General features: G+C 44.1%; 1 protein-coding gene across 27 annotated transcripts in view; it reads left to right on the top strand.

The window, feature by feature from the left end:
- Positions 1 to 15,843, top strand: part of AGAP1 (ArfGAP with GTPase domain, ankyrin repeat and PH domain 1) — a 254,020-nt gene that overhangs the window by 57,161 nt on the left and 181,016 nt on the right. For all 27 annotated transcript variants that reach the window (XM_015867761.3, XM_085552896.1, XM_085552894.1 and 24 more), the window contains exon 2: positions 14,220 to 14,278. In XM_015867761.3, coding sequence (XP_015723247.1) covers positions 14,220 to 14,278 — 59 coding nt within the window. The remainder of the gene's footprint in view (positions 1 to 14,219; positions 14,279 to 15,843) is intronic.

Genomic DNA, 15,843 nt, shown 5'->3' with positions numbered 1-15,843 from the left:
GTGTAACTGCGTGTATCACCAAGTCAAATGCTGTCTGCATATATGGAAGAGCACCACCCTTTCCAGCCTGATTTAATACTAGGGTGAGTCAGCAGAGGCATGAATAATGGGTGGTTCTCAGCCCATAAGGAAATACTTCTGCAGGTGATAAAGGTGAAGTGTTAATTGGAGCCAGCTGACTGCAGAGCTGCTGCCTTCCAGGGACCTGCCTTTCAAATTTGGTGATTCTCCCACCCTGAACCACTTGTTATAAAATGACTTACATTTTTCTTTGCTGGTTGTAGAATGTTTTATTTACTTATCCATCAGCATGGAAGGACGTCGCAGTTGTGAAGAGTGAGAGATTTCCCTAGTGAGAATACTTTGCTGTTAGGATTATAACCAGAGACAAAGCTGTGCTCATTTATTCTCCTCGATGTATGGTCAATAGGCACATCTAGTTAACGTGCTCTGGAGGTGAAAGACATCTGGAATGGAGTTTGAGCAACCTTAGAGGAATTCCTTGGGGCAGAGCTTTGAGCTGAAAAGTAAAAGCCCAACCCTTAGGACAGCAGTTTCACTACAGGAAACTGCAGCTTCAGGGCTCTAGCTGGGGCAGCTTTAGGCTCATCTTCCTCCGTGATTTGGGTGCTAGGTTTGAAATCTGGCTGGTTTTGAGTGTGTGTGTGTGTGTGTGTGGGGAGGTGTTTTCTTTTCTTCTCCCCCAGGCTGCATGGAGGAGTTTGTAGTTGAGCACACTTGTGGGCAACAGTGAAAATCTTCAGAGCAGTTTCAACAAATGGATGTTTCAGAGTTACCTATTAAAAGCACAAACTTCTATGGAACCACCATGGCACCAGTTATGCCCTTAATAAGGTATTTGTACTTGGGTTGTTATCGGGCCTTTGAAAGCTTGGCTTTTGTGTACCTAAGATTGCTTCCTCCAGCTGAAATTGCTTTTTGTTGGTTCAACTTCTGCATGAATGCAGGGGAAAAAAGTATCTTATGCAATTTAGGATTGGTTCCCTTTGTTGCTGTATTGGTCAGCAGTAACCTGGTGCAATCAGCGTGCCTTTTTCTGTTGCTTGAAGTATCTTGGAGGTAATTACATTGCATATGTAAATTTTCTTTCCTATTTGGTTTCATTGTACTTTTGTTTCAGTCTTTCTGGTCAGGTTTTCTTTCTGTAAATGTGAGTTTGTGCTCTTTGTACTCATGAGGTAGTGTACGGCAGGTCAGCCTGCAGCTGTGTACTTAGCCCTGTGGCAGAATGCAGTGTAATAGCCTGGCATCCTTGCCGTGCCCAGCTCCAGCTCCTGGTGGTGACAGCAGCTTTGAGCCTTTCTTACTGAGCTGCCTTCCAGCTCACACTTGAGCAGGTAACTCTTGCTCGTGAGGTTGGATTTCCTCCCTCCACACCATAGTGAACACAGTTTCCTAGAGCCAGGTGAAGACCTTTAACTCAGAAATACCTTTTCTTCCTTCTATTTCAAAACCTTCCCCTCCTTGTTCCTGCCCATGCCTTTCACTGTCAAGATGAGGCTTTGTTTTCTTGTAAACGATGTGATATTGCCCCTGTGGTACTCTGTGCAGTAAGCAGTGTTTGCTATGTGTCTCACAGAGGCAGAAAGCTGGATTTCGTGTAATTTGCATTTCAGATGCGTCTCGCTGCTGCCGTGTGACAGACCCTGCAATTCATGTTCATTATCAGAGTATTAAATCTCCAGCTGAAAATTATGAAGCAGGAACCCTTCTTAGCTGATGGCTGATACGTTTGTGCCTGTTAAGCTTCTTGTCACGTAGGGTGTCAGTGCCTGACCCAGCACAGCAAGGCAGCCCTGAGACCCGCTCACAGCAAAGGGCGATGCAGCTGAATACAGCTGGGGGCATTTACTGGCAGCAGAATGAGGAATGAGAACCCTGGTACTGGAGAAAAAGAAATCCTATGTTGTTGAGTTTTAGTGTGTTACACACCGGCCCTGTGGCGTCTCAGATGAACTTAGATGATGGCCCACTTCCTAGAGTGTTACATGAGGTTGCATGGATGGTCAGGCTCTGCCTTGTTCCTCCTGAAAAATGTTGGAGGAACCGAGTGCTAAAAATACTTCTGTAACCCCACAGCAGTGGTTTATGTCAGCCTTCCTGAAAGAATGGATCCCTTTAATTAGTAGAGGCAGCAAAGTTTATTTTGGGGGGTTTACTTTGTGTTCGGTTTGGGATGTGAACTCTTATGCACTGTAGTTCAGAACTAAAGTTAGAAGAAAACACCCAAAGAAGATCTAGTACAGCTGTTGGCAGCAGCTGCAGTGTGCACTGTGGTTGTCCTGTTCTCTGTCCTTGCCTGGGAAAAGAAGGAATCCTTTTTAACAGGGAGGAGCCAACCATTTTGATCTGCAACAGTAGCTGACTTGACATGATAACCGCTTCAGTTGCCTCTGCATTTGCTATTGGAAAGGCTGTTTCTTGTTTCCCATTCTTTGTACACGTTTCTCTTTTGTAGCATTGTGGAAAGTTGAATTGAAATTGTCAGAAATTGTTTAAAGCGCAAAAAATCAGTGCAGGCAGTCAGGTAAGTGTGTCAAATCCAGCCTCATCACTGCCATCCCTCGGAGCAGGGCTGTCAGAATACTGGGAACCTGGCAGGCTGGTTCGCTGTGTCCTCCGGTTGCCTTTCCTAGCCTGACCACACACATACTATTCCATTAACACACTGCAGGATGTATGGCCAAAGGGATGGTCCATATCCTTAAGGCCAGAACAGCAGCATGAAGAAAGAACAAGAGCAATTTGGGAATCATGGACCTTTTGTTTTTCCCAGGTTATCCCTGTGGTAGGTCTCACTCAAGTGCTGAGAAATATTGAATGCTAAAAGCATGAGGGCAGGTTTGTAGGTAAGCTGCAGGTCCCTTCGTTGTAGCTGAGTTGTTTCCTGTTGCAAACTCTGCCTAGGCTTCTTTAGAGGCAGCATTCCTTCTATAGCAACGTGAGTTAAAGTGCATGCCTGAGGTGATGGGACTTGCTAGGCTCAGGAAGCGAGCTGGAGTTTCTTGGCATCGCTCAGGAAACACAAATGAGAACATAGCCAGAGGGGGAGATTTCTCTGCAGACCAAGGAATGGTTTCATTCCTCCTTGGATGTTGTTTTGAAGAAGGAAGTATTACACTTACAGGCTAAAATTTGGCTTCATGAGCATTAAGTGGAGAAATATTAGTAAGCTGATGTTTGTGCATAGTCTGAATGTTTTTGATTCCAATGAAAAGCCATAGCAGCATCAGAGAGCTCTGTGGGTCAGTGCTGATGTAGATCCGGGTGATCCAGGCTGTTGCACTGATTCTTCACTCAGGGTAAAGGGGGGGTGGGTGGTGATCAGGGTGTGCACAGTGCTGTGCTCTCCCTTCATAGAGCTTGATGTGACATGGCAGGCCTTCCAAGCTGTGTCTGCAGCAGCTGCTGATGCTTGCAAGGAGCTGAATTTAATGTGAGCACGTGTGCTGCTCACAGCAGCGTTGTCAACAGATTTTCCTGTTCCAGACTTGTGAGCAACTCAAGGATGAGGGTGAGACAGGGCGGTGGAGAAAAGGTGGAGCTGCAGCTGCTGGTTGCAGACCCAGAGGTTTGGGCAATTGGTTTGCTTTCTTTAGGTTTCCTACAAACCTGATGTTTGATCGGTGAGTGGAAGATGAAAGGCTTTGTTCCACAGTTAGACACTGAGTCCAGCCCTCATCTGACGAATGTTTTGTTTCCAAAATAAATATTTCCTATTTATGTAAGGCTGTTTTCTGAAGTGCCCTGTAACAGCAGGTGCATTTAAGGAGGAAGCTGGTCCGAGAAGCTGCTTTTCCGATGGGCTGTTTTAGCTTTAACCTTTTTAACATTTGCTGTATGTACTTCTAGGGCAAAAGATAATGGTAGCCCTGAGTCCTTTTCCCTCTCATTTGCTTTCTGCCTTCAGGACTGTTTCTCTTGCTCAGCTTTATGGGGCACTAAGAAATGCACAGTTTTTTTTAATGATACTTAGATTTTTGCGGTGGTTGGGTGTTTTTGGTCTTCTCTTAGGCAGAACAGTAATGACATAGAGCAAGTGGACACGACCCTTCATATGATGGGGGGTTAGGGGGGAAAGCAAAACCTAATTGGGCATCTGAAGGAGCATCTGAGGTGAGGGAGTATCTGCACTGCTTCCCCAAGCTGCTGAAGCTGAGTGCAGCTTTACAATCACTGCAGGCGATGGAGATCAGAGGGGGGGCATTGAGGTGATGCTTTGTCCCATGAGCATTAGGGTGTCTTTGACCTCACACTGCTGTGTTTCAAATACCTGTCCCTAATTTCCTGCTTTAAGTTCCCTGTCTCAGCTATTAGGAAGTAAACCTTTCTATCTTAGCGGATCTGTTTGCAGTTGGGAAGAGGGGGCCCCCTTCAGTGTTTCCTTGTGACTGAAGCTAAGGCTTGTGTGCGTTGGTTCCAGCTCAGCATAAATTCCCTTTGAGACCATGCCTTGGATTGCATTAACGTTTTTTTTTGACGTTTGACAAAAGCCTTGTTTAAACAAGTTAGATGTGCATCGGGCTAATAAATAGAAGAACTTAAGATTGTTCCTGCTGTGCTGCTCTCTGGAGAACAGTGTCTCATTTGTGTATTTTCCACTAATCATCTCCAAATCTCGCATGGGTGATATCAAGTTAGGGAAAGTGGACTTAGCATTACATATGGTAGAGTCAGGGAGAAAAAAATCCTCTGTTTTGACAACCAGCATAGCAATCTGTGAGACATGACTCGAGTTCTAAAAAATGTTTTCAGAAATGTGTTGCATAAACAAGTCATAATTTCCCTTGTGGAGAAGGGGGGATGTTTTTCTAGATGTACTTCTGTACGAACGTGCTGGGCCCATTTTCTGTAGCCACAATTTGAAAGGAGTGAGAAAGTGAATCTGAACGCTCCCTTGGTTGCAGAGCGCAGGCTTGAAATGGTGAGCAGAGAGGATGGGCTGGGAGTTATTTGGAAGTAATTGAACCTGATAGTGTGAATTTTTGCATCTTAGTGCTGCGATTTCACCAGCTGGTACAGGACAGCATTGATACTCCATAGAGGAACAAAGCATCCTAGCCTGCACCAGTGCTCCTTGTACAGTTTGTTCTGCTTCCCTGGAGGTGACTTGAAAGGAAGGAGCATTTTGATAAGCAGGCAGTTAGCAGAGCCTTGGTTTGTGGGCTGAGGGGCTGGATCACACCCCTGTAACCACACTGACCTGTTTGTGGCTGCATGGGTGTGCCTGTAAGTAGGAATTGCCTTGGTGTGCTTTAATCACGCCGAGCATGTGGCCGTCAGGTTGGCAGAAGCTGTTTGGAAGTGTGAGTGCTATGGATAAATGATGTAGTGGGGAAGGGCGAGCTTGGCTTTTATAGGGGAAATCACAGCTCACAAATTTGCTTGAGTTCTTGAGTGGAGGACATGGGAAATTTGTTAAGTACAATTTATTTGAAGGCTGTGGAGGAGCTGCTCTCGTGAGAGTCATGAGTTGAGCTGCCATCAGATAAAAGGGGGGCTTCTCTTGTGTGTATAGTGAAGGAGAAAGTGGGAGATATGGAAATAAGAAGTTCCCTATGAAAAACAATTAGCAGCAAACCCAGGTTCTACAACCACTTTGGGTTGAGATACTGGTAAACCTCCTGGGATAGGGGGTGAAACAGGGAGACAGTTCTCTGTTTTTCAAGGTCAAAAAAATTAGGAGCTATGGGAAGACTTTGGGTTTGGTTAATGGTGGATAAACTGGCAGATTAAACTTAAATGTGGCAGAGTGCAAAGAGCTGCATGGGAATAGAGCAGTCCTAAATAATTCATCAAAGGCTCTGCATCTTTGCATCTGTGAGAGCTTTGTGGGAAACATGAATGGAGCGCTCTGCAGAGCTGAAAGCAAGTAGTGTTAGGGGCGGAAGACAGTGCACCTTGTAATGGCACCATAGAAAGAGAGCAACGTGCCCATCGCTGGGGGGGTGGTGGTGGTCCTTGCATCTGGAAATGAATACAGGAGAAGGAAGTGCATGAGAACAGCAGGCAGTTCAATCCACACAAGGGCCAAACGAGCTGAGTGGAGGAACTGTGCTGTGTAGGAAGGGGAAGACAAAGGGAATACAGCATCCTGGGAGAGGAGGGGGGGTAAAGATGGACTTGTTCTTGGTGAGCCCTTCTTTATGTCAACTAGGAAACATCTCGTGTGACTGTTAGGAGGCAGGTTCAGAAGCAGCCCAATGCAGTTCTCTTTTGTTCTGCTATGCGAGAGGTAACTGAGCTGTGAGTCCCTGTAGGACTGTGTGAGTTTCAGTACCGAAGGGCTCAGCTATTAGCTGGTGGATAAAATAGATGTAGGGTTGCTTTTATTTGAAGAAGGTACTTCATATTGAGCTACGTGTTGGAGGAGTGCATGGGGAGGGGGAGTCGTAATGCTCTGTAACACCCTGCTGCCAACCTGGGTTACAATAGGAATGTAGGTTGTCTGTGAGTTACAGTGTGGTGTTGGCTGTGATTTAAATACTATTTTATTGAGAAGTGTTGTTGTTTTACATATAAAACCCTATTTTGTTCTCTACTAAGCAGTCATCAATTTTCTGTGCTTCATCTTATTGTTTTGCTTTGTCTTTTATTCTTACCTACTTGGAAAAGATAAAGCTGTGCCAGGCAGTTTCTCAGTTGTACTTGGCATCTCCGTGTTGTCTTTCTTTCTTTCTGGCTGGCCAAATAAAAGCCTTTTCTATGTTCATTTAAAAGCCGCTTCATGTTTCTCCCACTTCATCTTTTTTTAATTTGAATTTTGACATTGATTCTTCTTTGGTGTACTGTGTAACCTGCGCCTCCTCAGCTTTGTCACCCGCTGTAAGGAAGTCTCTCCTCTATATTCAGACACAAAGGTTAATTCCTTGTTTATGTCTTAAGTCTATAGTCTTTAGACTATGGTTTACTCCCTTGGGATGCTGTGGGCATCTTTGCATCTCCAACATGGCTTTGTAAAATGCTTACTGCTCCTGTGATGTCTTGAGCATGGCTTTTTACAGCTTCAAATCTTATCACCAGGTTTTCATTTGTTACGATTGATGTAATCTTTCCTGTGCTGGCTCTGGCCTTCCCCAAAGATATGGTGTAAAACAGAGCTCACCTCTGACACTGACCTGCTTTCTGATGAGCAAAACAAGGCATTTCCCAGGCATTTTGTCTCCAGTGGCTTTGTTTGTTTTCCTGGAGCCGAGTTGTGTTATGGTTAATTGTTGGGCTGCGCTCTCTGGGGTTTTGGTACTTAAAGAAACACTGTGTATTGCCTGAAAATAATGATACAGTTTCATGGCAGGATGCAGACCTACCTTGAGGCACCCTCACAACCCAGAGCCCTACCCAGGGGGGAGGAGTGCTGTTTTCTGTCCCATCACAGGTAATAAGCATTTGAAGTGGCGTAGTTTTTAGCCATGCTTACTGAGAAGGTTGTTCTAGCCAACTTAATGGCAGAAATGTGTCTTAATTCACCCCACTTTTGATCATTAACACAGCAGCATTGCTTGGTCTGCACTGTGTGTGTGCTTTCTGGTTGCAGAGATGCTAAGGACTTTGAAAATAAATAGAGAAGGAGTGCTGCTAAGATATCCTTTGTTTTGAAGTGCTTGTTGCCTTTCCTGCTGTTAATGTGCTAGGGATTGGCCTTACTGTGATGCGACTTCAATTTTCTGTTTCTGTCTGCTTTTATATTCCTCTCAGTTTCTTCTTATGGTTGTCCTTGCCCTGTCTCTAAGAGGGACGGCTGGTTTTGTGCCACTGTTCCTCAGAGGAGCGCTGCTGAGCATTAACAGATTTGCATTTCTTTGGTATTCCTGTCTAATCCTGACAGTCTTTGCTCTTTGCTCTCTGAAGTGTGCTTCTGTTATCTGATGGCAGTTACCTCAGGAGAGAACCCTAGTTTTAGCTGTGGGATTTTATGCCTCCTTTAAACGAGCTGCAGAATCCTACCTCTTGAAGCACTGTGCGGCCCTTGTGTTTCCAGGCTGAGTATGTCATTTATTGAGGCTGCAACCTCTGCATGATGAGAAATATCCTGGCTCTCAGATAGAAGGCCTTGGTAGGAGTTGTTCCATCTAAGGACAAAGCAGACGGAGGAGAGCTGCTCAATTTGTAAGCCCAAAGGTGTATTTTAGACAAGGCTGACTTGCTGTCCGCTAGGGTTGCACAGCTCTTTCCATTGCCAGAGCTCCTTTTGTTTCCATGGCAGCATGCAGGCAGTGTGCTGCAGCTGTCGGCTGCTGGGGGAAGATGGATTTGGGCTTTGACCTAAATATCCATTTAATATAGTTCTTAGTTACAGGGCATGTTTTTTCAGATCCACTGGGGCTGAGGTGCCCATCTGATAATTAGTAAGCAGTGGTAAGCGTGGCTTGCTGTAAAGCATTTGTGTTTGTGTTCATTCTGACAGATGGAACAGGCAAGGCTTTTAAATTGGCAGTTGGTGAAAACCTCTCATTTTAGGGCCGTAAGTGGGTTGGTTTGTTGCAGTTTTCTTTACTTCTTTAAGGTGCTCATAAGCTGATCAGTGAGGTGTGGACAGGAGGGTGAGAGGGCTGCTCCTTGGGACCTGCATTGTGCACATGGGGCCTATGCTGGTATCGGCCTGCCCTGCACTTATTTAAAACACACATAAAGGAATAAATGACCCTTCTTCAGCTTGGGAATGAAGAGGAGCCTGGAGGAATATTTCACCACTGGTAATTTCTAATCAGGATATGAAGGGAAGGGATGGAGTGCTGTGGCTGGCCTGTCACACTGTTAGGCTGAAAGGGAGGAACAAAGGCAGCTGCAAACATTGGTTACTGCTTCATGTTGTAGCTTTGTATAGAATTGAATGTGTAAGCAGAGAGGATCAGTACCAAAAAGAAGGAGGTGCTTTGCTGGAATTGAAGGTGCTTTGACCTGAAATGCTGGGGCTGAGTTGGAGGGAACATGCTGAGAGATTACCCTGTTCTCTGTAATCCATGTTACTTACGTTGATATCAGAACTGCCGACCCAAGTTATGTATTTTCTTCTTTATTGAGAGAATTTGCACGCAAGCTTGGGGAAATGCATTCTAAAAGTGCTCCTTTGATAAGGCTCCAAAAAAGGGGTGTGTGGATTCATCTCCATCTCTGCTGGCAAGCAGGGACTTGCATGCATATTCTTTTCACCTGTTTGTTCTCTAATTCCTACACTTCAGCGTAGAATTAACTCTTAAAACATTGCCTGTGATGCAGGGAGCTGCTGGGGGTGGGATCGGGCCATCACACAGTCAGTGCTTCACTCTGTGTTGTTGGGGGCTCCTGTTCTTCTCAAATAGAAAAGGATCTTTTGCTGAGGGTTTCCGCAGAAATCCCTTGGCCTTTTTAATAGGTTTCCCTCATTTAAAAGGAGAGCAAAGGAGCTTTGGGGTGGCCTAAGGGAAATTCTTATTAAGGAGCTTTCCAAGAATCGTTGCAGATCTGAATCTTTTCATGTCGTACTGTAAAGACTTCTGCCAGCTCTCTGCTCAGCTCTCCTTTTGGATGGGTTTGTCATTAGGTTTTCATCTCGATGAGATGAAAAGAAATCTGTGAGCTTCTCAGGCTTTGGTTTAAATTACCAGTCAAGGGTGAGATGTTTCGGTGATAATAAAGGACAAACCAAGGTTAGCTGAGCCTATAGCTTTTTCAGATACTGCACTGGAATGGCCAGGTAGCTCTTGTGTGTAACACAGTTCAGGCAGTGAGCTGGACCAGCCTTCTCACTCATCTAAAGCAGGAAGACGTGCAGGCTGAGCTGGGAACAGCTGACCTGAGCTGACACTTTTTTCCTAGCTCTTTAAGGACACAGTGACCCCCTTCTAAATGGAAATAACTTTGGGTTTGCCATAGGAGCTGTAATCTTAGTGATATCTGGTCCGCTCATTCCAGGCCCCCATCTCCCTGCTGGAATGGAGTGATGACTGGATGAAGTAGTTGAGAACCATTCTTCCTGTCTTCAGTGCAGTGAGACTGCAAAGCTCAATGTTAGATGCTATCAGTGAGCCAAAGTCTGCTTTGTATGGGTGGTTGTTGTGGCATTAGTGTGGCAGATTAGAAATGTTATGCTGAAAGATGGCAAGCAGGCAGCAGAAGTGTGAACATGGCCAGATTGCTGTGCAAGAGATTCATCTCATTTCAGAATTGGAAGCTGTATGTTGCAGGTCTGTAGTGCTTGGAGAAGAGTAACCACCTGCAGGAGGTGGTTTGTTGTCTTCCCTTACCACCTTCCTGGGATGTATTGGGTCAGTTCAGTGTTGGGAGGCAATGATGTATGGCTGCTGAAGGAGCTAAGAATGGGGAAAAAAAAGATCATTCAGAGGTTTTCTTTTATCTCTTTTAATAGATAAAGTGCTTGAAAATTGTTTCCCACCCCTCATGCCAAATCTTTCACCTACAGCCTTTGGGAGCCTGCTCATAGCCATGGTGCTGATTGCATTGGATTGCATGATGCAAGATTCAAACTGCTTGCTTTGGGTAGCAAAGTTAACAAACTAAGACTGGATGTTTCTGTTGCTTTGGCTTTTAGTGATTATTAATGACCTTAAAAGCAGAAAGAGGATTCTCTTTCTGAAAAGTTATTCTAAGCAGGACTGGAAATTTGCCATTGGACTAAGCCAAGGAGAGCATTCAACTTGCCAAGAGTCATCATCATAGCCCACAACACTGTGTTAATGGGGAACCAAAATAGCACGTACACCTGAGTCTTTTTGGGACTAGTAGAGAAGGTTCCAATGGCTGGAGCTTAGTTCCTACACAAAGGCTTCAGGCCAGCTGAGGATATTGCTGTGGTTCGTGCTGAGTGAGTAGAGTGGGGAACCTGCATGTAGTAGAAATACTAATAGGTGGGATAGGGGAGGGGAGGGAATAAGGGAAAAATGAAGGCTATGTTCTGGAAAGGAAAGCTTGGCTAAGAAAATGCAACTTAAGTTATCTTCTTGGTGCACGTTTTAAAAGTAGCTTATTGGCATCAAGCATTTTAAAGCTCCTGATCATTGATGCAGAAGTGAAATGAAGATGACATACAGCTGTGATTAATTATTGACAAGAGTCATTCCTTTTGTATGTATAGCCTGTAGTTGGATGTGAAGATTGAGTTCACTTCAATTCTCGAGTTAGAAAGCAATGCAAACAAGGCGGTTGATCAGCTTCATACATGTGGTTCTATTCATTATGCAGACCTGTTCCAGTATACTTAAACCAGCATTAGGTGGTGGTGGGCTTTTATTTAGCAGGATAAGATTGTGAACTACCCAATAAATGCTTTGTACTCTGCAGTTGGATGCGTCCGATGGTTCGTTCTCCGGCTGTGGTTTAGTCTTAGTTTAAATAATAATAATAATATAAAAGAAATAAAGAAATCCCCCGACCCCAAGTAGCCCCTGGGGGTGGGAGGGGAAAAGAGCAAAACCTCAGGCTTGTTTGTCTTGTTCAATCTGCAGGTATTTGACCTTTTCACCTTAACTTCCATGGGTTTGGGGATTAACTCAGAGTTAAGTCACTACTTGGAAGCATTTGTACTAGAGGGGAATTTGTAAGCTGGGTATGTTCAACATTCATACAAATATGGCACATTGATCTCTCTTTGCTAAAATGACCAGGTACTCCTTCCTGCCACTGTAAATTACACCTGGTGAGTCTACCCCTCAGCTTGACAGGTTGCCTTATTTGCAGGCCTCCATGGGAGCAGCTGTGGGGATCTACTTGCTTTTCCTAATCATACATAGTGGTAGAATGCTGCTTTTTGCCAAAGCTTGTTGCCATTCATTTCAGAATCCACTTTCTCTGTAAAAACAGGCATAATATTTGCCTGAGATTGGTTTTCTCTGGCTGAGAATCTGGAGGTCTTGGACCCCCCCCCCCCTTTGTGTTGTACAGGTTTGACTAGTTCTTCTTGCTGTGCTGCTGCAGAGTCTGCTGCGTGAAATGGTGAACTTTGTTTGCATCCATCTTTTGTGGATTGGAGTGGAGAAAGTAAGAAAGCATGCACAGGAATGGGGAAGGGAGCAACAGTCATGTCATCCTTCATCCCTGCCAGAAAGATGGCTTTCTAAGCACAGCAATTTCTGTGTGAAGTCCTTTCAATCTATTGAGCTGTGTTACCATTCAATACTGGTGAACATTAGTTTTGTAGGAGAGTTTGTATTTTAGGAGGGACTCTAAGCATAACTTTTATTTAATCTTAGATCTAAAACGTGGGGGTTCATTAAAGGTTGAGTTGCTCTGAGACCAGTGTGACAAATCAGGTGTGTAGGTTTGGAATCGACTGCATCCAGCCTGGCCCTGAGTGCCCGCAGGGATGCAGCACCTACAGCTTCCCTGGGCAGCAGTGCCAGGCCCCCACAACGTGCTATAAAGAGGTCCGTGATGCATCTGGCTTGACTGGATTACATGTTTCTAGCTCCCAAATTGTGTGCTGTATGCCAGAAAATAGGACTCAAGGCACGTACCTCCCCTGGCACTCCACTCTGACTGCAGGGACGCACATGACTCAGGATGTCATCAAACTAAATTGCCACCAGCAATACCTATTATTTTCTAAATATCCTAATTCTTACTGAGGTATCCACTCTAGGGCTCTGCTGCAGTAACAGGATACTGCCAGAGCTGGATCTTTGGCCTGACCCCCTACAGCCTTTTTATATGCTAATGTGGTAGTTTCCAAGCAATGCAGTAAATATGTATTCCATCTGCAGCAAATTACTTAAAAGCGAGGAATGTTTTGGAGTAGGCTGTTTTGTGATGGCTCTTGGGACATGCATTTATTTCTCTCCATCCAGCCCTGTTCCCTTGTTATCCTGTCCTCATCTGGGCCTGCAGTCTGTTTGGTCTGAGGCTGAGATCATGTTTGACCAATGCTCACCTACTGCTTGATACAAGCAGCTCGTTCTGAGTTCAAGATGAGGTGATAACTAAAATGAGCTGTTCATTTTTCACCCTGTCACACTGCTGCAGCACATTGCTAACCCGATAATTGAAACCGTGTTGTTCAAACTCAGAAATGCTTGGTTTGCTTCACCAGAACGCACTCGGGAGTTGGGCTAGATGACCTTTAAAGGTCCCTTCCAACTTAAATGATTTGGTGATATTTAGTAATAATCGATGTTGTTTCTTTCGTAACCAATAGCTGTATTGCCATAAATGCTGATGGGATCATGAAGGATAAAGCAGTCACGTTAAGCTGTGTTTGCTTTAATAGTTGAAGCAGTATTTGCCAGCATCGTGTTGCAGTGATGTGTGTGCTGTGTGACTGACTCAAGATTATAATATACCAAAATACTTGTTTCTTTAAAGGTTTTCTTTTAAGTAAAGAACCTACTAGGTACACCCAACCTTCTTGTTGCAGTTGAAACATTAAATGATGCATTAAAGATGGGGAAGTATTCCGAGTTAATGTGAAATGCATCTTTGTAACATTGAGCAAGAGTGAGGTGTATAGTGAGCAACAGAGATGTAATGCAAAATACGAGCTTGCTTTGAGATTGCTTTTATTTAGGCAGTGGGAAAGTTTGCTTTCAACTCACAGTTTCTTAAGCCAGAAAGGGTTCCATTTAGGGTAGAAAGTTGCTTCCAAGCACTTCATATTCTGGATTCAGAGGGAGAATGCAATTCCCTCCTCCTGCAGGTTGCTGTGTCAGTCCCCAAATAGCTGTGTTCAAAGCTCTTGCATGCTTATGGACAGTGTAGGCAGGCAGAACGTTTCACCTGTTATTTCTTGTAACACTGAGAATTGAATCTGTTACACTGCTACTTCTTCAGTGCTCTTTAATTACTGTAGAGATGGATCTAATCTGCTGGGTGGGCGTAGTCTGTGACACCCGGTAATGTAATCAGTTTTGCATTGCTTTGGAAGATGTTAACTCGTGTTTCGGAATAATGCAGCTTGAATTGCCAGCCATCCGGGCTTTCCTTGTAGAAGAGAATGTGTAGCATGGTGGATGGGAAGCAGCTGGACTAGGGAGAGCCTTTCTGCAACACAGGACTGGTCTGATACAGTGAGACTTGCTGCAAGCAGTGCATCCATTCTGCATTACATTTAGTTGCAGATTCTTGAGGCTTTGCTTAATTTATCCAAACCCAATGTGTTGGCCTACCAGTCTGGTGAACTCTGAAGTGTCCGAGGCCTTAATGTGGGATCTGGGGCAGCAGACTGTTAAATGTCATTGCACTGACTGGGTGACTGTGTTCTGCTTTTACAGATGCCTTTGTAAATAGCCAGGAATGGACACTAAGCCGATCTGTACCAGAGCTGAAAGTGGTGAGTTTTGTATTTACTTCTTTCTCTGCAAATGCTGTTCAGAAGTGAAAACTCTTTTGAGGTTCATTAAATTTACCATGAAGAGAAAAAACACAGAAGGTGATTTTTTAACAAGTGAAGTATTTGCTTCAAAATACAACTCTGAAGCTTATGTGTGTTTTGGTTTAGCCAGCATGCTTCAAAGATCCGCTTGTGTGCTTTATTTCTGTTTGAACTTGTTTGCCTACCAGCATCAGCTTCCTGGTGTGATCTTCTGGACAGGGGGGTCTTATACTTCTATAAGAGGGGGAACTGGATGTGAGCAGGTGATACCTAAAGCTCCTTTTATCTCGCTGTAAGAACATTGCACAGTTTCTTCAAGGACTAAATATCTTCTCTCCCTGCCTTAAAAGAATTTAAAAATAAATGTTCTGTCTGGTGGTTTGTTTGCTTATATTTCTCAGAGCCCTTTATTATACTTTATAAAAAGAGAACTATTTGGGGCTTTCATTTGAGGAATCAAAAACATTTCAGTTAAAAGAGTGAACAGTGATTCAGTAGCTGCTTAAGACAGTTTTTCCTTCGGCTGAGCAGTTTCACAAATAAATGGAAGTAAAGGCAAAAGAACACAGACAGATTGGGGGGAATTTCCCAAGTTGGCTTTTTCAGAGTTATAAACACAGAGGCTGGAGATGAAGGCTGAAATCTCCTACTTGTTGACATCAAACATCACTGTGATGTTTACCGTATGAAAGTCCAGATTTAATTAAATACTATTAATTTCTTAGACTATAAAAACTGCTGTGGTAGATACCTGTGATCTGCTTGGGATGGTCACAAGGCTGGATACCACTTTGTGTTTAATCACTTCTGTCTTGCTTTAAATGTGTGAGCTGCTCCAACTTAAGCATCTGGTCGCCGAGTGGCAAAGTGAATTGGACAAAAACACATCAATTCAAGGATGGACAGCTGGAGCTATGCTTCATTAGTCCAGCTCTCACATGGTAAATTTCTCTTTCCAAATTGGAATTGATGATAATGTTTATGGAGAAAGCATAGGTTAAACTTAACATAACAAATGCCCTAGTGTGCAATGGCATTCCAATGGAAACAGCTTCCTTCTGACTGGAGTTATATTCCTGTTTTAATTCCACCGGTTGCACAGGGGAAGCAGAAGAGAATTAAAGGAGTTGTTGGATAAAAGTATGCTACTAAAAGACAATTATCTCCTATAATATCTGGCAAAAGAAAATACAAAAGAATTTAGGACTGAGAAGTGTTGGATGGAGTCCAGCGCACTGTGGTAGTAGCTAATGGGTAGGATCTGCATAGAGTTTCTTTGTTCATCCCACCCTCTTCCTGGCCCTGCCAATTCCTAACACCTGGAAATAAACTTGTGGCATACAGGTGAGTCCAAAGCTGTGGTTCCTGTGCTGTAATACAGAATGCAAACAATCTCAGAGCATTAGGAGTGGTCGTGGTATCACAAGAACTATCTGTGCCCTCAGGCTGTGTTTATTTGAACTCTTTCATCTTGGGTCTCTGGTCCCGCTGTTGTGTGGGGCTGTATGAAAATAAACTGCTAT

Source organism: Coturnix japonica, chromosome 7 (assembly GCF_054131305.1).
Source record: "Coturnix japonica strain WE chromosome 7, WE-NBRP24, whole genome shotgun sequence".
Taxonomy (NCBI): Eukaryota; Metazoa; Chordata; class Aves; order Galliformes; family Phasianidae; genus Coturnix; species Coturnix japonica.
This window is presented reverse-complemented; position numbering and strand designations above follow the sequence as displayed.